The 25172-nt window shown below is 55.8% G+C and overlaps 1 protein-coding gene across 1 annotated transcript in view; it reads right to left on the bottom strand.

The window, feature by feature from the left end:
- Positions 1 to 25172, bottom strand: part of ASTN2 (astrotactin 2) — a 315069-nt gene that overhangs the window by 241696 nt on the left and 48201 nt on the right. Inside the window, exon 2 of the mRNA XM_032200243.1 lies at positions 22701 to 22888. Coding sequence (XP_032056134.1) covers positions 22701 to 22886 — 186 coding nt within the window. The 5' untranslated portion in view covers positions 22887 to 22888. The remainder of the gene's footprint in view (positions 1 to 22700; positions 22889 to 25172) is intronic.

Genomic DNA, 25172 nt, shown 5'->3' with positions numbered 1-25172 from the left:
ACCACAACATCCTCTCCGCAGCGCTGAGCAAAGCTGCTGCGAACCAGCGCCGTGCCCAGCCCAGCACTACAACGAGTCCCTGCTGCTGCTCCCTCTGAGCACTAACAAAATGTTAGGCCCTGGAGAAAAAAAAAAAAATAAAAATTATATATATGTATCTCTCTTCCAGCTTTGAAGCCACCAGCATTGCTGCACAACACCCAACCCCAGTTATTGCCCCGTGCCGTGCTGACAGCCAGCCCCACCGCCACCTGCTTCTGGCTCAGCCAGGGCCCCCAGCCCGAGGCCACCTCTCCGGGGACAGTCCCCTGGCATGGCCAAACTGTGCCTGAGCAGCAGCCACCCTCGTGGTCACAGCCCACAGCTTCGGGGAGCAGGGGCAGCAGCAGGGACACCGCTGGAGCCCTGCTGGAGCACCCTGCGAGCCCCGGCACGGTGAGCACGCAGAGGCGAAAGCGCGCAGCCCCCGCGAGCTCTTCACGCCGTGTGCTTTTCCCTTCCTTCCCTTTCTGGCGGGGAAGGTAATTAAACACTAGAACAATTTACCAGGGGTTGTAGTGGATTATCCATCACTGTCAAGTTTTATTTTTTTTTTGTACCAAGGCTGGATGCTTTTTAGAAAAGTTACGCTCTACTTCGGGTGAGAACTGGAAGGCTTCAGGAAGTCCCGAGGTCCGAGCAGACGATCGCACGGCCCCTGCTGGTCTTTTAGTCCCCTCACTTTGCCCTTCCCACATTTCTTACAAAGATTTCATCCCCTCCAGGCCGATGCAGACGCAGGAAGAGCCCCAGGCCCACGGAGCCAAGTGGGCAGGGAAGGCATGGGCCATGCAGCAGCCCACCCAGGGGCGATGCCACAAGGACAAAGCTCCCAGCCCCGTGCCCAAACCTCTCCCGGCTCGTCTCGGCTGCTGCCCAGGGCTGCAATAAAGCAATGCTCAATGAGCAGGTGCGGCAAACATTTGCATGAGGTGTTAGCCGTGCTGTAATTTGAACTAACAGATTTCTAATTCATTTAACTAAAAGTGATGGCAGGGACCCTGGGAATGCCACTCCACCAGGCAGAGCCTCACGGCCAGCACAGCTGCTAAGGCCAGGCTCCGGGGCACAGCACAACCCGAAATGGAGCTGGGAGCACCCCCATTTCCTGTTCTAATTGTGCCTGTTAATTGGCAATTAATGCTCTGCACCCAGTCCTCTGCCACAGCCCAGCTTGGAGGTGTCCGTCAGTCCCTACCACGGCTTCAGGGCAAGCCCCAACTCTGTCCTCTGCCCCCTGTGCTCGCTCACCCCAACACAGCCGCACGCAGCACAATTTGGGAACCAGAACGCCCCATCCCACTCGCTCAGTCGCCTGGTGCCTGCTTCCTTCCCTTCCAGACCAGATCTCCCAGCAGCTCCTCCCTCAGCCTCCTTTGCCTTGCTGCTCTTTTTCTCACTGCCGCACCTCTCAATTTAAATATTTCTTCTGCAAATCTTAATTAGCGCCCTGTTTGCACCTGCTTGCAGAACATTAATGATGAAAAATAAGGCCGAGCTCTGCAGATGTATTCAGCCTTCTCTCTCCTACACCTGCTGTCATCTCTGCGCTGGGCTGGCTCCCACCTTGCCGGCTGCAGGACACGGCCTCTCACCACACAGCCCCTCCAGCAATAAAGGAGGAGCAGGGCAGGGGGAGGACACTGTGCTCTGCTCTTCCCCAGAGCTGGGACACCGTCAGCTTCCAGCTATTTCCCACCCGCATCACCCCTGGGGCTGCCCACAGGACCAGCCCAACAAAACGAGGCGTTTTCAGGTGTTTGCGGCCAAAAGGGGGTTGCAAGAGGCTGGCACATCTCCTACAGGAGGGAAACGGGTCTCACGGGCAGCGGAGGAGAACAAAACCTTCAGGAAGGCCTTGGATTGTGCCTCGGGAAGCACTGCCCTTCGCTGCCCACGAAGCAGGGCACCACTAATTGGTGAGCAGCCAGCAGAGGAACTGAGGCAGGGCACCATGGCCGCACCCCGGACAGCCAGCACGAAGGGCAGCGAGGAAGAGATTAAACCTCAGGACATAAAAAATTACTCCTCAGATCTCTGGATCCAGCCTCAAGGTCGGCACAACTCAAGCGCATTTCTCAAAAAGAGACAGCAACAACACAGGACAAACCCAAAAAACCCACAACATTTCCCCAGGCGCACTCCAAACCCTCCAAGCACCACCTCACTGAGCCACGTACCCGCACGCCACCTTCGGGTGTGCTCAGTTCCCATCACAGCCACGAGAGCACGGCACATGCCTCAGCGCCTTGCTCAGCAGGCACGGCTGGGTGAACTGTGGCCAGAAGAAAACCATCTTGCGGCATTTTCCCCTTTTTCCATGCCTTTTACAGCACTGCTGAGTTGCAGTGAGGACAGGCACTGCCGCAGCACCCAGCCCTGCACCACGCTCTGGGAAAAACACCCAAGGGTGCTCCAGGCAGCGCCCAGATGCCCATGAGGGTCACAGACTCAGGTCACCAACACAACTGGACCCACAGTGGTGCAGGTAAATGCAGATCCTGGCCCCCAGGTTCAGCAGGAGCGGTTCCTGCAGCATCCCTCCGCCAGCCCCGTGCCGAGCCGTGCGCACCGCGGGCATCACCGTAACTGCACGCACGGTGCTGCGAAGCACGGCACATGCACACGAGCTGAGAGTTACAGTTGCTGTGGGAACCATAACTTTAAAATCTCTGACTCTCCTGCATTAAAAGGAAGAGACAGACAAAAAGTCACATTTCCATATATTTTTTTTTATGTTATTTTTTTGAAGCCGCACCAACCTGCATCACACCGAGCACATCGCGCACCTCGCTGGGATACCAATCCGCAGCGGCTCCTAATCCATTTTTGTAACGGCACCAAGGCATTTATTCTCAGCCAAGTGAAAGAGAAGGGCTGGAGGTGCTTTTATTAGGCGCCTGATGGCCGGCTCTTTCTAACGGCAGAGCGTGGATCGCATAAATTGGGATTTTAATGCGCACTAAACAGCTCGCCGAGACCGGCTGACCTGCTAACCCGGAGCTTGCCCTCAGAGAGGGAAGATTTTAAAATGCATTAGGTCGCGTGCGCTGGCGCTCCTGTTTCCCTGACGTGGGCAGGAGTGGAGTGCGAAGCCCTGAAAAAGCTTTTGTGTCTCGCATTTTAGCCAGGCTCCAAAGCAGAGGAGGAAAATCCACTTGAGCTAAGAACCAATAACCCTGCTTTTAATGAGATTTAATAAGAGGCCACCGCAGCCGGCGAACCCCTCTCGGCACACACGATGTGCCAAGGACAAGGAGTGCTGGGGGTTTTGGGGCCCCTCGTGCCGTGGAGGAACAACTTGAACACCAGTCCTCGACAGCAGCAAGCAGAGCCACCGCTGCCACCACCCCTCTCCTCTCTCCACCACCAGACGAGCCCAACGCCTGCCTTAGCTCACCTCTCACTGCAGACAGCTTCTCCTCGCCTCCCCGTGCCACGAGGATGTCCTGTTGGCTCTCCAGGCATGGCTTTTCTGCCGCAGCCCTCCCCTTTTTCCCAAACACTCCCCCAGGAGCCTTCCAGCAGCCACCACGCCGCCCCCTTGCCCCCAGGCTGAAGGTCAGGACCTCCCTGCAGCCCCCTGCCCTGCGGTCCCACCACACACACACCCATCAGGAGCCCTCAGCCAGGGAAAAGGCAAAGAGGAAACAGCTTGGTGTCAAGGAGGAAGAGCAAAGAGACCTTCAGCAGGACCTACAGCCCCGGGCTGAGAGCTGCAGCTTGCCCCCAGCAGGCGCAGCCGGTCCCACAGGAGCCCCAGTTCACCCCACAGTTTGTTCCTACACTTTTAGGGTCAGCTGGAGCTGCCTAAAGGAACAACTCACGGGGTTTTTTCAGCCTTCTGTGCCTCGGGCTGGTGACCAGACTGTGACCACAGAGGTGTCCCATCCCTGGCACAGCACTGCACAGGACGCTGGCCAAGGCACGCTGCTCCTTGCCCTTCTGCAGCCTGCACAGCACCATTAACGTGACCCTTTTACTGCACCCACAGCCCAGCAGAGGCCAGGAGCCCCCCACAGCTTCAGTCCGAGCTAGTGCCTTATCCCCAGAAAAAAAAATAACAAAAAAAGCCCAATATTTATTTTAGTACCTGATGGAGAAACCAGCCCTGCTGGCACACTGGCCCAAAACAGCCCGAGCAGCGCTGGCGTTAGGTACAGCACAAGGTCCGGAGCGGTGCCGCAATGAAGGAGGGGTGCAGGTAAACTAATTAAAAAATATATAATAATAATAACTCAGAGAAGCCGCACATCTTTTATCAGCCTTTGCAACAACCCCTGGCTGATTTCAGACCCTGTGTGGCCACGCGCAGACCTCAGCACCTCTGCTGCTGCCCCTGTGCTCTGCTGGGACACCACGGCATCCTTGGGGGCTCCAAATCCAGGGGTCTCCAACTCCACAGCCACCCCCTGCAGCTCCCCCTGCCAGCCCCAGGCTGAAACACCAGAGCCAGGTCCCAAATCCCTGCCGTTCTTACAACGCCCACCATCAGAGCATTTGCTAACGAGTAATGAAGCACAATTAAAAGTAAAGCACGCCCGTCAGATGAACGAGCGCCGCGTGCTGCTGTTGCAAACAGCACCTTTTTTTGTTTTTTGTTTTTAATCATTGTGTTTATCCACTTCCTCCCTCGTTTATAAAAACGCAGCTAATTCTCGGTGGGTCTCCCCACCATCCGTGCGAATTAACGCTGCTCCCACTGCCTGCTCTGCATACATTAAAAAAAATTAATCTAATAAGGGATGCGCCTCTCCGGCTGAGGGAGCGTGAACGCAGCTCGCGGGGCGCCTCCAGCTTCCAGGGCCCGCCAGCACCACGTCACAGCATCCTGCTGCTCAATTAGCAGCGAGCTTCCCGGGGCTGCCAGCTCCTGGATGAAAAGGTGGCAAAGGCTGGCAAACGGGGCAGAAACTCGGCACGGTGTTAGGGAGTGAGGATCGCAGCAAATTCCTGCTTCGTAGCGGTGCTATTTGCATCCCAAGAAACCCGTTAGTGCTTCCGAAAAGCTGTGCAAGGACAAACGGGGACAGGGAGCTGGGCCACGTCCTTGTACCCGGTGGCCCTACTCTTCTTGGGGTGCCCCAAGTCCCGTTTATGGGCCAGCTCTGTGCTGCAGTGGGGCACGGTGCCGCTTTTCCTCGTACTCAGGATGGAGCAAAGACAGGTGAGAGGATTGAAAAGGAGCCCGAGGTTTATTGTACAGACAGCTCAAAGCAGTTCGGAGCTGGTGGGAAGGTGCTTTTGTGCGTGCAGGCGAGGAAGGAAGGAACTCCCTTTGTCGGCACGGGGTCTTTTAAGGGTTTCTTACCGAGCCCGGAGCTGGCAGCTGCTTTGGGAAGGACCCAGCCCATTGTGTCAGTAGGGCCGGGCGCTTTTTTAAATGCAAAGATTTCAGCATAACGAGCATCCTTCTGAAAAGAGGCAGCACAAAGCACAGCTCCGCTGCAGGGGCAGCGGGGAGGAACCTGCCCCCGTGGGTGCAGGCAGCACACAGCACCCATGGGTGCTCTGTAGGGCTGCAGCCCCAGCAGAACTGAGCAGCTGGATTTAATTTTCCTGCCTCCCAGTGAGCTTTGAAAGGGACCAGACTCCTGACCTTGCAGATCTGGGCTTGGGGAAAGCTGCCCGCCCCAAGGATGGGATGGGAAAGGCTGAGCCTGGCTCCGCAAGGGGCCCTCGGCACCCCTGGGTGCTACGGGAGAGGCTCCAGGGAGCTCTGCAGCCCCAGGGGAGGCAGCCTCCATCCCAAAGCACTCCGTATCTGAGCCACCTGCAACCCCAGTCCCTCTTTCTCCTCTACAGATACAGCACATCAAAGCTGATGGAAGCAGAACAAAGGGAGAGACGGAAACCACAGCTCTTCTGCGCGTCTTCCCCGGCTCTCACACACATCTTCCCCACAGGACAGAGACGCTGGAAGACACCAGGATGCTGGAATTGCCAAAGGGTCTGTGCTGGAGCAGTGATTTGGGGCAGCCCAGTCCAGGCCCACTCACCAGCTTTGGATTTAAAGCACCACGATTTGAAAATGTGTCACTATTTCAGAGCCAACGAGCAAGAAAACCCCTACTTGTGCTACAGCAGGGCTCTAAAGAAGGGACCTGAAGGATTTCTCAGGGAAGCCCCATCCCAGCCCCTCCAGAGCTCTGTCCCTGCTCCATGCCATCGAGGGGATGCTGGCAGGGGCTGCTGCCAGGGCAGGCTCTCGCTTGTGCTCCCACAAAGCACAAAGCAGCCCTCGCCCCCAGCTCTAATTACAGCCACGTCCTCGCGACGAGCAGACAGACCTTTAATTAAGACAAGTTGGGTTCCGACGTGCCCAGCGCTGCCTGGGCAGAGCCAGCAGCAGAGCCAGCTCCTCTCCGCCTCGTGCTGCCGGCAGAGCTCGTGTCTGCTGCAGCGCTGCCCCCACCGCGTCCCCAATTTGGGGACAGGGCAGCAGCAGCACCCAGCTCCCAGCCCGTCCCCACACTCTGAGCCCACCCCACATGGCCACCTCCCCCCATTGCAGCACTCAGCCTGTGAAAGAGGCTTTATGGCAGGCACACCAAGCGCTGCCCAGCTGGAAACAGCGCTGAGCATCCCAGGAGGCTGTCACCCAGCCCCAGTAACCCCAGCCCAGCACTGGTGCTGACCCCAGCACTGATGGAGCGGAGCTGCAGCACCAGTGCCGCGGGCTGTGGAGCCCAACTGCTGAGCAGTAATTCCAAAACACCCAGGAGAGCGGCTGCTTCTGCCCAAGGTCCCCACTTTTAGCATCTCTGGTGCTTCAAGCACTGCCCTGTGCAAGGAAACCTGCCCCTTCTGCCCCCCAGATCCCCTGCACCACCCCAAGGAGGGCTCTCCAAGGCTGCCCAGCCACGGCTGCCCAGCACGGGAGCTCTCAGCTCTCCAGCACCGCCACAGCACCCTCCCCACGGCTGTTGTTAGCCTGCATTTAACTTCACAGATGAATTTCCTTGTCCTGCCTTGTGCCGCCCCTCCTGCCTCATTCCCACACTGGGGATGTCCCCAAGCCATGTCCCCTGGTGCCCAGCGAAGGCAGAGGAGGAAAACTGAAGCGAGCTGAAAGGAGAGAGGTGAGCGATGAGTTCCGCACTGAGAGGCAAAGCCCTCCTGAGGAGCAGCCGCCGAGACAAGCAAATCCCTGCCGGGGGTCAGGACTAGGAAAGAGCCACCTCAATCTTCAATTTCATCTCGTGTGAAGGGAGCGGAGGAAATAGGATTTGCCCGCCCCGGGTACTCACGGGGATGGGGCAGCAGCCCGGGACTGCCAGGAGCACATCTCAGCTGAACTAAGCCAAGCACACGCAGTGCTCCTGGCCTCCTGCAGAAGGGAGAGCACCCACGGGAGATGAAAACACGGCCACGTGTTCCTGGGATGCTCACCTGTGGGCTAAGTAAAGGCAGAAGGTGAGGCGAGGTGAGGCACCCCCTCTGCAGGTTTGCACGGGGCTCCTCTGGCTTTCTGCCCCTCCACCTGCTGCCTACAACAAGAAACTCTCAGAACCAAAGCACTCAGCTGGCATCCTCAGCACCCAACCTCCTTTCTGGTTTTATCTCAAGTGTGATGTCCTGTGGGACGCAAGGAACCAGAAAAATTGTCCCCAGTCCTACGTACAGATGAAGGGCCTGGGACAGGCTCCAGCACACGCACACACGACCTCAGGAGCCCAAATGAGACCAAAGTCACTAAATGCAAGCAAGCAAACAAGCGGAAGAGGCCGAGGTGGGCTCTGCTCCCTCTCTGCAGCCTCTTTTCAAGCAGAGCCCCCTGAAGCAGGGCAGAGCCACCTGCGTGCTGTTCCAAGCCCTGCAGCTGCTTCTTCCCCTTGCCCCGATGCAAAACACATCGATCACTTCAACATTCCCAGCGTCACCTTAGGGCTCCCTTTCCAGCGGACACGAGATAAAAATCTCTGAGACGGCCGAGCAATTGCAGCTGGCAATTTGCTGTAATAGCCCCGCACAGCACGAGGAGAGGCAGAGCCCGTCCCCAGAGCACCAGCGAGTAAAGTTACACACGGCGGAGGTACACACAAAGGAGAAGGGGGCCGGGGGGGTCAGCAACACCTGGGGCTGCTCGGGAGGCTTCTGTAACAAGATCCCAGAGCCTTGTCCACCACGTATGGGTCTCACCAGGACCAAAGGAACCTGCTCTGCTTCCAACCTGCAGCTGTGCAGGGAGGAACAGAGCGAGGCGAGCATCAGGGCAAGGTGCTCAAGCAGCTCACCGGGCTTCAGCTCTTTCCCTCAGTGACCTCCCTGCCATGCTGGGCACGCTTTCCCTGTGCCCCTGGTGGGACATCATCACTCTATCTGGCCAAAAGTCATTAAACCCATGCACCCCGGTGTCCTTTTGCAACTCAGGAACAGCACGGCCCCTGTTTTGTGGGAGTGGGACACGGGCGAACCCAGCGCAGTGAGCAGGGAGCGCTGGGGGCCGTGTGTCTGCTCGCTGCGCCAAGCAGAGCACTCCAAGCTCAATCCTCGGAGCAAAACATTTACAGGGAAAGGATTTCAATCAATCACTTCAAACACCTGCTTATTTAAAGCAGTCCAAACATTGTAAAATTCATCTGAAATACAAGGCTTCTGCAAACTCGGGCTGGAGGCAGCGTGCTGGGAGGCAGCAGTGCCTCCGTCCTGCTCCCTCTTAACCTGCCCCGGGCAGCGCAGGCTGGAAGCCCTGCACAACAGGACAGGGAAACATCCATCATGGGTGGCAGAGGTTTATCGGTCCTGCCCAGGGCAGGGAGATGGATTTAACGACCTCCCCAAATCCCTTCCACTCCTGAGTTCCCATGGAGGAGGAATCCTCATGCAGCACAGCCCCAGGGGAGCCGTCACTTACCAAGCATCCCGATGGGTATCAAGGGTTAAGCACGTGTGCGCGGCTGGAGTACTGAGAACACAACTTCCCCACCCAAAAAATAATAAAATAAACCTTCAGTCACAAAGCAGCACAGCTTCCAAAGCAAAGTCACATCAGTGTTAACCTGAAAAACTTGTTCAAAAATGACTCGGGGCTGTCACTTGTGAGACGACCTCAAGCCTTCTGCTCAAGCAACCCAGGGCGCGCTGGTGACGTTTCCATTTGCACCCAGTCCCACCAGCTCCCTAACTGGGAGCCTGAGGGCAGCTCTGCAGGGGTGTGGGGGCAGCACAAGGCATGGATGGGTGCAAACACAGCGGAGTTGCTCCCTGTTCCCTTATCTCCCGCGTTTGAAGTTTGCAGGATGTGCACTGTCAGGATGTTTTCCAGCACAGATAATCGTTGAGATCCGAAACTCCTCGGAACAAAAACACACAATTAGCAATTCCCCTACCAATTAGGGGAGGAAGAAAGAAGCCCGAGACATGATTAAAGGATTAAAGCCTGTGCAGAATGGAAGCAGCCCACGGCACCAGCCACGAGGCTGAACAAGGATGGAGCATGTGCTGGGGCAACGTATGGTGGGCACGATGGGTGCTGGATGGAGCACGAGGACCTCAGCAAGTTTTAGGGCCTGCTGCATCGCCAGCCAGGTCTGCAGCTGCCCTAATTTTGGAAAGAACAAGTCACCAAGGACGTTTTTCTCTACTGTCGAGGATTTGGGACTGTCAGGGCTGGTCCTGTGCTGGGGCACTGCCTGGTTAGGGCACTCAGCCACAGAAACCCGATGGCCTCCCTGTTACGCCGATCACAGCAGCTTTCCAGGCAGCTCCCAGGAGCAGCATCCCTCACCCCAGGACCCCAGGACCCTTCCCCACCACAGCCACGCTCCTTCCCCCACCCCTTCCTGAGGGTCTGGTGCCGGGGTCAAACTGCTGGAGGCGATTTTGGTGCCGGGAGCTGCACCGAGACAGGCACGCAGCGCCACGGGAGGCAGCCCACGTCTCCACGCTCCCTGCCACCTGTTTTGAAGGTGACAGACGGCACGCAGAGAGCCGGGAGGCAGCACCAGCCGGGGCCGAGCGAGGGGTTTTCTATTTATATGGCCAGAACCACCGTCACCTCCCAGCCCACGCTCCCAGCAGCCGCTGTGTTGAGCTCAGGAGCCATTAACACCCCCCCGAGCTCCGCAGGGTCGGGCAGTGAGGGAGGGCTTGCTGCTGAAACCTCAGCACTGGTGTGCACGAGGACTGGGTGCTTCACAGAGACATCCATCCCCTCCGGCCTGCCCCAGGGAGAAGGCAGAAAGTCCCTCAGACCCTGATGTCCCTGCCCAGGGGGAGCTCTCGTGGTACCCAAACGTCACCGCGATGCCCGAGACTCGCACTCGGGAACCCCTGGTCCCCAGGGACTGCCCCTGCCCTCTGCCTCGTCCCTCCCCACATGAACAAGGATGCTCCTGGTTCTTGCAAACACTTTGAGAAGAGGCTGAAGGACACACAGAGAGCTCCTGAAGGACCATTTGTTCCCGGTTATCACACAAGCTGCTCTCCTGACCAAGACCCCAGCACTGCTGCCTGGTGCCCAAAGGCTGTGCAAGGTAGGAAGGACAGGACAGGACCTCCCCGTATTTCCAAATTCCCTCCCTCTTCTCAGATCCGTCAGCCCAGCAGAGGAGGAGGTCAGACCTCAGGCTTGCTCCTGCAAAACCACGCCAGCGACTGCTTTGCCAAGGGCACGGGAAGCCGCAACCAGACCTGGACTCCAGAAGAAATCCCTGCCCAAACCCCAGCTCCTCGCAACGCAGAGGGAAACCTGGAATACAGAGAAATCCTGGTACGGGCAGAGAGCCACAGACCCAAAGCCTCGCAGCCTTCAGACTGAGCTGAACGTGGCACAAGCTGCACCCAGGCTCCGAGACACTGCCTTGCATAGTCAGAAAGGTTGAGGGTGCACCAGTCCAGCAGCAGCCTCTGACCCCAGGAGGCAGCCGAGCCGCAGGGGAGCTGCAGCCCCAGCCTACAGAGGTCACCTCACAAAAGGGGGAGCAGAACTACCCCAAAAATGCAGGGGATCTCGCCCTCCTGGAGAGGAAGGGCTCTGGAGATGCACGGCTCGTCCACCCCTCGCCCTCCTTCTAGCACCGACTCCGCTGCGCTTGCAGATTCCAGCTGCCTAAGCAATTTCTGCAGATATTTCCTCTTTCTTCGCAATCATTTGGCTAATAAGATGAGCAGGTTGGGCTCATTTATTTTGGACACCGTTCGTGGGTCATTAGCAGGAAGGCTAATCATTGCCTTGGCAGAAAACATCGCTGCTGCTTCAGAGCTGGCTGCGTGGCGCGGGGAGGGGGGGAGAGCAGGAGTCTGGAGGAGCCTCGAGAAAGAAAAAGTCGGGATGCCTCTAGAAATGGAAAATCCCTCTAGAAATGGAAATTCCCTCTTATTTCCCACTGCAAGGAGGGGACACCTCCGGAGGATCGCTGGAGCTGTTTGAAGAACAACTCGTGTTCAGCTGGGGAGGGCAGGCTGTGTGGGGAGGCTGAACCTCTGAGCAGCTGAAGGATGAATTTCTGGTGCAGGCTGCAAAACCAAGCCCCCAGCTTTTCTCCCTCAAGAGATGGGAAAGCAGAGGCAAAAGATGAAGCCCGGGACACAGCAGCACTGCCAAGCAGAGCTGTCCCCAGGCTCCACCACAGCACAGCCACCTCTCAGCAAGGGCCCAGGAAAAGCCCCCCAGGGGGATGCCCCGTTAACACAGGGACCCCCAGAGCACAGCACGGCTGCTCCCTTCACCGACTGACCCAGCGAGGGCAGGACCGACACCAGGGAGCTGTGCTCAGGCACCTTGGGTCATCCTGCTCCCCTCCAGGGGCTACAGTTGGCCCCAAATGTCCCAGCCCGTGTGTGCCAGCAATGCTGTGACCTCTCAGCAGCACCCCAGGGGAGGCAGAGGCCGGGCACCCACGGCCCCAGGAGGATTTTGGCAGCCACCAGCCAGCCACGTGCCTCCCCTCCCAGCTGAAGGACCCCAGGGTGCTTGCCAAGGGAGCACTGCAAAGCCATTACGGGGGGCAGCAAAGGCTGGGAGGGTGCCCAAACTCTGTCCCCTCCTCTCCCTGGGGTGCTGCAAGGGGCTCTTTGGTGTCCCTGCGCTCCCCGGGCAAAGCCCCACCAGCCCCAGCCTGGTGCCAGAGGTGGTGGGGAGCTGGGTGGGCTCCGCGGGGCTCTTTTACCAGAGGAAGAGGAGATTTGGGAGCTAATTTAGAGCTTGTGTTTCCTAAGCCCTTTCAGACACCGAGGCTATTGGCAGGCAGCGCTGCAGCCCCTGCCAGTCTCAGCAGCTATACAATGTCCTTTCATTGGCAAGGGCAGCGGCGGGGAAAAAATAACGCAGGGAAACAAGGGACGTGTGATGGAGAGCTTGGCTGAGGGCTCCCTCCCCCTCACGGGCCTGCATGCCAAGGAGGAAGAGCATAAAGAAGTGAAAAGTGGCTGTTTAAAAAAGGAAAAAAAAAAATAATAACCCCCCACAATGCTCATTTTGCTAAGGGAAACGTGGCCAGCACGAGGAGACGGCCGGAGGTGTCCCCCAGCCTTGTGTGCTCCACGAGGACCTGTCCTGGACAAGGACACCAGGGGGTGGCTGGCACAGGGGCTGGGAGCCTCTGAGCTTGTCCCCAAAGCAGGCAGCTGGTCCCAAAGTGACTGCCCTGGGGATGCTGCAGGAGAGGGGCGCTCACCCCTCACCACGGGGTGTGATTATGTTCATAAAACTCCCTGCAGCTGGAGCACCACGGCTGGGAGTGGTGACCACCGAGGGAATGAGATGAGCCTGACGTTTTATCACTATTTGCCTGGGAATTAAAAGAAAGAGACAGAACGGGAGAGCGAGGAGACTCCCAGCCACCCAGCCAGAGCATGCACACTGATCCCATAGGTTGGTGTTTCACCCAAAGCCCTCTCAGCTGGGAAGGGCACTTCCACACCACCACAAACACCCGCAGAGCGCTGGAGGGAAGGTGAGGCCTGGCAGGGGGGCTGGGGGCTGGAAGGAAAGAGTACGAAGTCTGGGGAGGGACACACTGGGACTGGGGTACCCAAAGGCAAAGCAGTCAGTATCCCATGGTGGGAGCAGCTTGGTCAAAAAAAATCCCTCCAGGTCTGTCCCTCTGTCTCCAGCCCCAGCCGTCCCTGCACACCACGCAGTTGTGGAAATGCTGGTGCAAACCCACACGTCCCTTGGAGGCAGCAGAGGAAACACGAGGCAGGAATCAGCCAAAGCGGTGTCTCCCTTCCGAGGAGCTACGGGCTGAGGTGGGAGGAGGATCAGGTCCCTTCATTTTCGATTTTTGCAAGGTTATTTCCTCACTGGCAGCACTAAGCAGCAGCTACTCCAACAGCTTGGGTGCCTGCTCCTCCCCTCAGCCCCCAGACAGACGAGGCCAAGTGGTGAGGGCGGCAGTTCAAGCACACAGCGAGGGCGAGGAGGACGGGGAGCAGCCCCACGCTGCTGCTGCTGCTCCAGCACTGAGCCCAGCACCACCCTGAGCACCCCAGGTGGGTCTGTAAAGGGCAGACATCAAGGAGGGAGCTGAGATCTGTCAGCCTGCACCCAAGGGCTGCCCAAGACAACACGGCCACAGCCTTTGGGGCTGAACAAGGCCAGCAGCACGCTGGCTGCATCACCCCGGGCTCGGGGAGCTGCAGGCAGCGACAGCAGCAGGCTCTCCATGCAGGAAAAAGGCTCACAAAAAGCCTTCGTGTGCAGCTCACAGCCTTCCCCAGCCAGGGGGGGCACGGCCATATCCTCATCTCCTCCTTAAACCTGACCAAGGGCACAAACCTTCCCCGATAACCCCATCCTCAGCCGCCACGCGCCTCGCAGCTCGTTAGCTGGATGCTGCAGAGCACAGGGAGTCTTTGGCACTAATTCAAGCAGGAGGTCGAGGTACGTGTAGCTTTTGTCTCATTTCTGTTTGTTTCTGTGAGCCTTGTAGCAAGCGTGCCCTTTGGTTGCAATTTGTAAGCCAGGCTTTTCTTTGCCTAACCCCTCGCCTCCGGTGACTGGCAGCCCAACCACTCCAGCAGCTCAGCAGTCTTAAGAAGCAGCTTTCTGCTCACTGCCCCCACTATTTTCCTCCCCAAAAAGCAGGAGGCTGGATGTAGCACTCACCTGGATGCAGCAAAGGGGCCACGGGGTCCTAGGGAGAAGGGGAGACAGCATCCGTGGAGCCACACATCCCTGCTTGCACCCCGAGCGCCCAGAAGGGAGGTGGGGGAGCTGCCTCTTTGCTGCTGCCACCACCACCACAGTCCCACCCCAAGGCTCAGGATTTAGGGTTGTGGTGAGGAAAGTCCTGCTCAGGACAGTCAGTGAGCTCAGCTTGCCACAGGGATGGCTGGTGATGAGGATGTAACCAGAAACACCCCTGAAAAGAGGAGCAGAGTCACTAGACATTGCTACGGCACCAGCCTGCCGTGCTGCCATCCTCCTGCAGGATGGTTCTTGCTTCCCCATCCAAAAAAAAATAAAGAAGAAGGACAGGGAGAGAAACATAATGAAGCAATACTAATTGTGGAAGAAGCAGGCCAGCTGGCTAATAACCCTCAGTACTGAACCCTAACACCTCCCGGTCCCTGCTCGGCGGCGCTTTGTGCTCAGCCAGGCCCAGCAGGGTGAGCTGGGGCTGCCCGCGCCCTCCCCAGCCGCTGCAGTGCCTCACCCAGCGCCCAGCCAGGGCAAAGCCAGCCCGAGCCAAGCCCTTCAAAAATCGTTATTTTCCTGCGGCTATAGATAATTGGATTTTTTTTTATTTTTTTATTTTTATTTTTAATAACCACCATTAGTTTATTTTCTTTGCTGCACACCACGGACACCTTGTGGAGGCTAGAAGGGAGCTCCTTCCCTTTGTCCGGGGGGAGGCAACACGGAGTGGGAGCAAGGACAGGTAAAAATAACCACACTTGGCCTGATGCTGCTCCCAATTAAGCCGGTGGGAATTCTGCCCAATTTCCTACAGCAGCCAGATCCAGACACACACATGCACACACATTTTTTTCCCCTCAGAGAAGTTCTCAGCTATATCAGCAGCCCTGTGACAACCAGCACAGCCACCTATGTACAAGCTTCCCCCTCTATTTAACATGAGCAGGTATCGGAGCATCCCCTCAAAATAAAAAAGGAGCAGATCACAGATAACTGGGTTTGGGTTTGTTTCCAGCAGTTCCCTGGTTCCCAGGGGATGGCTGCTCACCAGGCTCACCGTTCTCACCCACAGCACTGCCTGCATCTGGTTTAGCCACAGTTATTTTAAAAATAAAATAAGAAAGAGCTTATCAAGATTTTCAACGCATGGTTTATCTGCTTATAGGCAGTTTCACATCAGCTGAAACGAAAGCGTGAGTGCTTTTGGGGAGGATATGGGAAGCACTGAAGAATGGAAACATTTCATTCCGACACGTTACCGAACAAAGAGTGCTCTGCCTTGGCGCATCGCAATGCTGCCTCGTGAAACTAAGGCCGATTCATTTGAAATAAAAAAAAAGCCCCCAATGAAATCAAACACCGTATTTCTGGGGACAAACAAGATATTGAGTTTCATCCCGTCATTAAAACTTGTTCCAGTCTTCGTGCTCTGCCAGCAAAACGAGAGTTCACGTTTTTGTAGTGCTGTAACACAAAAATCTTTCCCGACATCTCCGAGCTCCTCCACATCAGCTTTATCACAGTTCACCTTCACACGAGCCAACTCCCGATCCTGATAACGTTTAACTGATAACAAGCATTTCTAACAGGCACCATGCAGGTTTCCAAACAAGAATAACTACCACGAGGAGAAAGATCTGCAAACAGCAGCAGGCTCAAAGGAATAAGCAGGACGTCACGCTTCTCGTCTGAGCCAGTGACCCAGCACGGGGACAGCACGTGCCACCCAGCACCTGTCCCCAGCTTGGATTCTCATTTGGGGACTGTTTGAACTCCAAAGGGGCTTTGCAGCCCGGCACAGAGCCCAGCACCACTCCCCTGCCCCACAAAACGCTCGGCAGGTCCCACTTGCCTGGGCACACTCATCTCAAAGCCAGCCTGGGTGTCACAACCATCACTACCACAACCCCGGCAGTTCGAGGCTGGCAATTTAGAGTGATTACATCTAGGCTGGTCGCTGCAGAGCGTTTCTGCCTTTACTCCAGTGTTCCAAGGCACCTAGCAAACGCCCGGCGCTTTATGCTCAGACACGACGCAGAAAATCAGCAGGGGGCTGCTGCACGGAGCGGCTCCCTCCAGGAGCTCAGCCAGGCTTCCTGCAGCGGGGGCGAGGACGACAGCCCCGTGCGGGACAGGGATGCTCCTTCCTCTCCCCCAGCTCTGCAAGCCGGAGCTGGCCCAGCAGAGCTTGGCTGTTCCATCTGCTCAGCCACGCTGAGAGAAAGGGCGCTGAGAAAAGGTCCAGGCTCCGCGGCGCACGCGGTGCCCCCTGACACCGATGCTGCACGAGCATTTCTCCTGGACAGATGGCAGGAAGGGGGAGAGGGAGGAGGAGGAAGGAAGGGAACGAGCTCGGGATAAGAAGCTGCAATCTGTGAACTCACAGCCCAGTGCAACCCCCTACCAAAGCGCGCTCGGTGTCGGCAGCACGGAGGTACAGACAGGGCGAGGGCAGACACACAGCGCCGCGCTCATTGCCCACGTTTCGAGTCATGAGCTAACCCTGCACTGCTCCTCTCCCCTCTTTCCAAAATATCTGTTCCTCCTCCATCTCCTCGTCACTTCAGCATCCCCGTTCCAGTCGAGCATCCCCGAACTTCACAGACTACCTTTCCAACGGGAGGCTCCTGCCTTTCCCCCTCCAACCACTCTCCTTTTTCAGTACGCTGAGGTTGGGAAACGTCTACGGCAGCAGATGCAGCCCACGCGTTTGATGCCATCTGCAAAACGCAGGCCCCTCCCGAGCGCCTCTCAGAGCTGCTTCTCCCCAAGCACTGACTTGGATTGCCCTGGGGATGACATGAGAAAGTTAGTTTGCTGCTCAGTTCAGATGAACTAGGAGTATTTATTCATCCTCACTTTATCAGAGATGCAAATCAAGCACTCCAGTTACATATTTTAACACAGTGGGGGGGATCTGCGAGATAGAAAGCTGGGAAGTGTCTAATGTATTCACAGCAACTAAGGTAGAAAACACAGATTAGTGGAGAATTATTAACATAACAGGTGCCTTTGTCACAAAGGTGACACTTTAAAGACAAATCCCCCCCAAACAAATTCCCTAAACACAAGAGCGTGTCACTAATTGCAGTCAGCACCTGCATTGTGCCATCCCTGCAAGGAGGGGACTGGAGAGGAGGGGGAACCAAAGAGGCTGCTTCTCCCAGCCCAGAAAGAGTTGGTTAATGGAGTGTGGGGACAAAACTCGAAGCTGGAGCAGGTCCCCAGCCCGGGGACAAGCAGATGCCACCACCACGGCAGGAGGACCAGGCCCCTTGCAGCCCTGCATGCCCAGCCCACCCGCGGGCCCATACAGCTCCTCTCCTGGATCAGGAGAGGGACGGCTCTCAGACGAGGACACACTGGATCCAATTAGAAAAAAACATCTCATTGGAGATCAATTTAGCTCTTTAATACGTTTCAGATAAGGAAATCTGCTGCGGCAGCGATTTTTTCCCCTGCCCTAATTAATTCCTAAACATATCGCAGGCTGGGAGCGCGTGTTTTATGAATCCGGTTGACCTCCTGGTGCAGAAATGATGACACAGATGCTGTGCCTTCTTCATTACCTCATTATTCACGTTCCACCCGCTCTCCAAACGAGCTGCCTGCCACCAGCAAGGAGGCAGAGCAGGGCTCCAGCAGCACCTGCACCCCCTGGAGCACTCGGCCCCTCCAGAGGGGTTCCCTACACCCCTGGCATGGGGCCACGGGACTTTTGGGGCAGCCAAGCTAAATCCAGGAGCCTAACACAAACGGGGTTCCTCAAGGAAACACGGGTAGCATGGCACAGAGCGAGACAGTCACAGAGTTGTTACAGGTCACGGGAGGAAAAAAAAGTTTAAGGAACAAAAGGCAAACGAATGCACTTCTGGAGAGTGCACTTCTGCAGAGAAGCAGCTCCAGAAAGGAGGCAGCAGCTCCTAAACCCCAAAACCTCTCAGGTGTGTCCGCACTGATTCCAAAGGCAGGTGCTGAGCCCCCCCAGGAAGGCCGCTGGCTGGTGCCCCCCCCAGCACCGCGAGGTTTCTTGGGGCCACAGCATCCCTCCCCGGCTCCACTTCAGAGCAGGATGCTGAATCAGAGAGGAGTGTTTCGGAGCACACTTTACACCATCTCGGAAGCTGACAGAGCACAGCACCAATGGCTGATCATTAGGGAGATGTCAGGATGCTTAAGAAGAAAAGAGGAAACTCATATAAATAAGAGCTGAAAAATCTGCCGGGAGACCTAGAAACCAGCAGCTGTCTCCTGCCACGGGCAGCCAGCAGAAAGCAGGAAGCAAAAATAAAAAATAAAAGCCATCAGCCTGATGAGGTCTGGTCACCTTATATTCCAGACGCTCCAATAGTGCCTCGCAGGGAGATGGTATGAGATGAAACGAGAGTTTTTTCTTGTTACCATCCTCACAGATGCCCACCTTGCTGCTGCTGGAGGCAGAGCAGAGGCGGCGAGTGATGGCTTACACGCACACGGGCACGCTCCCAGCTTGGATCTCCCAAATTCCCCTGGCAGCCGCTGCTGGCATCGTTTGCACAGGTGTAGGGCATGGAAAGCCAGCCCACAGCACCCGTAGCTGCATTTTCTTGGCTACTGCAAGAGCAGATCCGCCAGGAACACCGCAGCAGGATGCGACAGGACTTCATCTCCACTCCTTGACAGCCCCAGCTGGGGAAGCTTTAAGGCATGCACGAGGTGGCTGTACCCCTGTGTCACCTCCTGTGGGGTCCCCAAACCTGCACACACCATCTGCGGGGGCAGGAGGAGCTGGTGGGCACAGAAAAGGAACCACAAGCCTGCCAAAGAGCTCAAGTGTGACCAGAAATGGCTCAGTTCAAGGGAAATTGAGCTCGTCCTCCTGGTACCTGCAGCCCCGCATCCTGCAGGTCGGCGCCCTCCTACAGCTGGGAAACGCGGCTCTGGGCCCGGATCTGCAGAGACACAGAACGGTAACTGCAGAGGCACAATATGCTGGGAAAAATATCTCTTATGTTTTGTTAAATTCCGCAATTTGCAAGGCTGGAATAATTAGTAGCTTAAAATGTTTTGACACAAGAGGCCCCAATAATCATGATAAATCATATCAGGCATATGCCCAGATCCTTGAAGTGACAGATGACAAACAGAGCAGTGACAAGACGCTCTATCATGCGGGGAATCATTGAGTTAATGGAAGAATTATTGCTTCTGAAATCCACTCCAGTCCTATTGTGGGGAACATTCCAATTTATCAAAGCCAAATGAACATTAATTGCTGCAGCCTGGTAAGTTTTCGAGCTGCTGTGACCTTCATTGAATTTTAATCCAAAACAGATAAGATTTACTTCCACACAAGAGGAAACAACACAATTAAACCCAAATGACAGCTAAGATTATGGGGAAAAAACACAACAGGCGTAATGACAAAAATATTGATTCCTTTCTACTTGACACTGCAAAAAAAAAAAAAAAAAGAGAGTAAATAAATAAAATCTAGCATTTGCTTTTCTTCTTTTTTTTTTTCTTCCCTTTTCATTTCGGAGACAAATCTTAGATGCTCAAGCCAAAAGGAAAGGGGTGGCAGACAGTAACGGAGACCGAATTCCCTCTAACTACAGTAATTAATGTTATGTTTCACTGGGGAGAGATTAAGGCAAAACAGTGAGGTAAGAAAAAAAAAAAAAAAAAAAAAGAAAAAAAGAAGTGTTTTGTTGTTACAGCTAGCCTTGAGCTTGGGGAGAGGCACGAAGAGGGTCACGGCTGCCCCTTGCCCACCACTTCCCCCCCAGTACCCCAAAGGATCCAGGTCTGAATTAGCTCAGAATTAGCCAAGGCAGTGCAGCAGGAGGGAACCCAAAAGCAAAAAAACAAACAAACCCATCCCGAGCCAGCCAGCCATGCACAGACAACCAACATCGCTGGGGAAAAAAACAGTAACAGAAGCAGAAAGCCAAATTAAATGAGAGCAATGCTGAGATTTGGTTATCTGAGGTCAGAAGCGAGCCGGCTCCCCAGGCGGCGCAGCGGGGCTCCTGGCTTTGGAGGCAGAGCACGAGCGAGGAGCAGAGGCAGCCAGGTCAGAAACATCTACACAAATCCACAGCAACGTCTCTGCACGAGAGGCTTCGCCTTGGAGACGTCTCTCTGGCCAATAAAGCTTTGCCAGAACACTCCCTAAACACGTCAAGCCGGGAATTAGAGAGATCCCACAAGGCAAACCTTACCCAGCTTTCTGTAACTCAGCCGGGGGATGCCAGGACAGGTAGCAGCGCGTGTTACAGTCACTTACAGGAGATTGAAGGGAGCTCTTCCCAGCGTCTGCTCCCGGCCCCTGCGGTGAGACACCAGCCCCGTGATGAACGGGGCACGCAGGGACTGAACGCTGGGTGGGCAGGAGCACAGGAGCTTCTGTGGGGAGCAAGGGCACGAAGGAGGGTGACACAGTGACATCGAGGCGAATGGCACAGCAGGAACAGGGCTGGGGACGTGGCAGGCACGAGGGAAGACAGGAGTGGGGCACCCAGGGGGCCAGGCTGGCACCCAGGGGGCCAGGGGAGCTCTCCAGGATGCTACGTAGCTGGGGTGAGGATGGAAAGTAAAAGCACGGGAGAGCAGCCCAGACAAAGCTCGGGGACTCGGGTGAAACCTTTAACCCAAGACACAGACTTCTGACCCAGTTCTACTTCGGCTGCACAAACCCATGTGGCTTGGAGAAGGAAAAATAACAACCACAAAGCACATTTATCTTCTGCTAGCTGCTCCAAACTTGGCTTAGGTTCACTCAGAAAAAGTTAATGAATCTTCCAAAATACTGTGTAAGTTTTCCAGTCCCTGTGACGAGATCCTGACCCAGGGAAGATGTGCCTGGGGCTCCAGCACAGCTCTGCCTGTCCCCAGCCCTCACCTGGACCTCGGATCCCACTGCCAGGAGCATCAGGTCTTGTAAGTAAGGCAGAGTTACAGCTCGGTCTGTGCACAAGGAACTCTTGTTGCTGTCATCTTCACCTTGCTCACCTACAAGGGAAGGCTCGGGGCACGCGTTAGCTCTCACACCAGTGCCGTGGCTGCTCCCATGTTACTGGCTGCAGCGGTGCGTGGCACAGCACGCCTTCGGCAGCCAGCCCAGGAGCAGAGCACGGGAACATCTCCTCTCTGCTATGCACGGGCACGTCTTCAGTTCCACCTGACTGCCACCACGGCACCTACATCACAACTTACAGCAAACGAAGGCTCTGGATAGGAATTTTTCAAATAAAACCTCCCTCCCTTTCTCCAAAGCATCAATCCATTGCAATCATCACATCGCAAACCAGGGATTGAGCTGTGCACACCCCTGACTTGGGTTTTGCTCTCTTTACTCCTTGCTCTTTCTCTCTCGCACCTTTTTTCAGGCTCATTTTCTCAGTATCCCAGTTCCACCTCCCCCCCCATACTCCATCACGCTGACATTTTTAGCAGGATGTAAGAAGCGTTCCCTGCCCAATCCGCTGAGCTGTGGTGCCCAGCTCCTGTCCCTTCTGCCATGCCGCTATCACATTACGTCTTATCTCGCCCAACAGCCTCAATGCAAAGCCTCTCTCCACATTCACATGCGCTCAGTGCCCAATCTAAAGCCTCACTGACAAGGGCTGAGACACTCCAAAACACAGATTTAAGTTGTAGAAGCCAAATAGCTGCTTGTTCAAGTGGAGAGAGGGGAAAAAAAAAAAAAAAAGGCTTCACGCAGCTACCGTCTCTGCTCCTCCTTCCAAAATGAAAAACCAGAAGGTGCGGAGACAGCACGCAGGCTGTGAGGCATGCACAGAGGCACCTTTTGCAGAGGTTGGTGACGTGCACACACACACACACACCACTCAGGGGACCTACAAGTTTGGCTTTTTTTCTTCCACCTTTTCTTTGAGGGGCAGCTCCTCTCAAAGGCAGGTAGGGGCAGTCCGTTCGGTCCCAGTTTACGAAGGGAGCTGTAAAGCACGGAGGGATGGTGCACCAGCTTTGGACACACGGGTAACTACCTCACAAGGTACTGAGCACAGCATCTCAGAAAGCAGCAGAGCACACACATATGATAATAAAATGCCACAAAAACACCCGAGATAAGGGGTACTCAAAGCATTTCGATCACTCTCAGGTCAAACTTATGCTCTGAAAAAAAAAAAAAAAAGGATCATACTATGGCTTGTACCCGCTCAATAGGTAAAATTCAGTTTACAAAATCTTCGAGAAAGAAGTGATCGAGCCCCTGATCTTGCCTTTGAACATGCCAGAATGCAGGACCAAGGAGAAACACCCCACTAACACGCTGCAACAGTTGCCAGCAGAGGCAGGAGGACTCACAAGCTTCCTGCTGTCCTCCCAGCAGCACCTTCCCGTCAGTCTGTTGGTTTATTTTATTTCATTCTCACAGAAGGCCAACTCCCCTTCTCTTGCTGGCCCATTCAAACACATTTCTCCCTCTCTGGGGGCTCAGAGTCAGACGAGGAGCACAGAAGGGACGCAGACACATGCAAACCAGACCCTCCAACCTGTCCTGTACCACCTCCCGTCCCCTCCCCGATGTCCCCCATGCCCTTGGCCGCAGCTGGCAGCTCCGACTCACCATGACAGAGATGTGAAGAATGTGCATCTGCTCCTCCACTATCTCCGAAGGCTCCTGGAGGCTGGGAGGGGTGGCCCGGGAGAGCTGCTCGGCGCTGCTCATGGAGACGTGGAAGTACAGGGTGCCGTTCTCCAGCCACTGCTGCTTCCAGTGCACCAGCGAGATGTCAGCCACCGTCCCCGACATCTCTGCAGGGACAGAACACACAACCCAGGGTCAGATTTCTGCACGATGCTGGAAGGCAGACACTTAGCAGCCCTGCAAATCAGGGCTGGTGAGTCTCACCCCTAGGACTACCTTCCTGCTGGATGAACCCGAGCACTGCTTTTTAGTCTCTGCCTGCTATTTCCCCTGCATACGGACAGGAACAGTTTTCTTCCTTAATAAAAGCAAGGGGCTATGAGGTGCCCTGGGATTTCTGGACAAGAAAAGCAACGACAGTAAGTAAAATGCTGCACAGGACTCCATAAACCTCCTATAGGTTGCCCAGCAAGCTGCTGGAAGAAGCCCCCGGAGGTCTGCAGCCAGGCCCAGTGGAGGTTTGCTGGTGGGCAGGAGGCAGATGGAGGGCACATGGTGCCAAACGAGCCAAAACACAGAGAAGTGTGCATGCTCCGGTAGTGTTTACACCAGAAACCTTCTTCCAGGTAGCACCAGGGCTGTGTTTAGCAGGACCAGTCCCAGCTCAGGCTAACAAGCACCAGCAAGGAAAGCTCCCCACCAAGCTTGACAAATATCGGCCTCGGGGCTGCACGTCTGCTTGTCTGCCTCTAATTTTACCTGCCACGTCCCCCCCGGCAGTGACTTAAAGCCTCAGCCCACCAGGAGCCAGGACGCCAGCACCCCAACGCCAGCACCCAATGCAGCAACAAGACATTTACAGCACCACGCCTGGTTAATTAGGGGCTGGGGCACTGCACAACCAAAAGCAAGCCAAAGGTGTGTGCCCCCAGCCCACCCAGAGGCAGCAGCTCCGGGGCTCAGCTGTGGCTCCTGCCTCGGCCAGGCAGCAGCAGGAGCGCTGACAGCTCCGCAGCTGCCCATCAAGTTCTGAACAGCTCTCTGCAAAGAGCCGCTTTGTCAGTTTGGCAGCCAAACCAAAGCCAAAAAAAAAAAAATCCGAGTGCAAAATAAGCCAAAATATTTCTCCTTCCACCACCTCTTTTTGCGTGTGTTTGTTTTTCCATCTGCAGCACAAGCGATGGGAAGGCAGGCAGGCTCCCGGTGGCAGTCCTCTTAGTCACCGGGCCCACGGCTTCAGCAGCCATCCACGTTGTGGGGGACCCAAATCCAATTCCCTTCTGTTTGGGAAGAGGAACCCAACGCCTGACTCCAGTGGATCGTGACACGCTTCGTAATCCTCGACAAATGCTCTGCCTTACGTAGACGTTTGCACCTTCTGTGGCGTGGCAGCTGAGGGGCATCCCTCCTCCTGAGGGGACAGGAGTTGTTGGCTGCACTGGCAGCTTTCTGCTGTGCAGAGAATCACAGTAACTTCTTTTTTTGGTCTGCAAAGCACCTCAGAGTAACTGGGGGTGTCTGCTCCACAAAGGCCAGAGGCCCAAGTTCAGATTCCCCCTGCACAGAGGTGGGGATGGAGACGAGGTCCTCCCCGCCACCCACGACAAGGTCACCAGGGGAGGACGTGGATTCTTGCCCTGCCAATGGAGCATCAGGAGCAGCTGGGGCATTTTGTTTTTCATTTTCCCCAACGCAGCTGGGCAAAAGCACACCCAGCTCCCAGGGGAAACAAAGACGTGAGCCCAGCTGAGGCCATCCCAAGGAGCTACCAACACCAGAGTCCTTCAAGGCACCCGGGTGCTGGACCACCAGTAGCCCCCCAGGCTGCAAGACACTTCCACAGACCCACAGCCCAACCCAGCAACAAAACCTTCTCCATTCCTCAGAAATACTTTTTCTTAGCCCTGAAACCAACGCGTTTTCAGCAGCGACTCCTGGCTCTGTGCCACAGATCAAAGCCGACACAGCCCCCCCTGCTCACGGAGAAGTCCCCACCACACCACGGCAGGGCTCAGCAGAGCTGCTCCTGGGGGGTGCCCCCAGCCCCTCCGCTGCCGCAGCACATCACAGCCCCGCCGAGGGCAGGGACAAGGTTACCCCATTACTGCCAACCCCCTTATTCAGCACCTCGCTAATTATGCTGCTGGCACAGCGCTGCCAGCTGAACCTCATCGAGGGCTGTGCTCATTATCGCTGCCTCCCAAGCACAGCACCGGTCGTTATCCCCAATCTCTGCGCACATCTGAGCACTCAAAGTGAAAAAACTAAACAGCTCCTGACCATGCATGGGATCCATAAAGAGCCCACGCTTGCACTTTGGAGAGGATGCATGAACTCACTGTCACATCTCTGTCATTGCAATGAGATGTCTCCTAATAATCCCTTCTCTGCTTTAATATAAATAGCTGTTTGCTGGAGCAGATCAGTAGCAAGAGGGGCTGCTTGCACTCT

This window comes from Aythya fuligula, chromosome 19 (assembly GCF_009819795.1).
Source record: "Aythya fuligula isolate bAytFul2 chromosome 19, bAytFul2.pri, whole genome shotgun sequence".
Taxonomy (NCBI): Eukaryota; Metazoa; Chordata; class Aves; order Anseriformes; family Anatidae; genus Aythya; species Aythya fuligula.
Note: the sequence above shows the minus strand (reverse complement) of the source record. Positions and strands in the feature narration are given on the sequence as shown.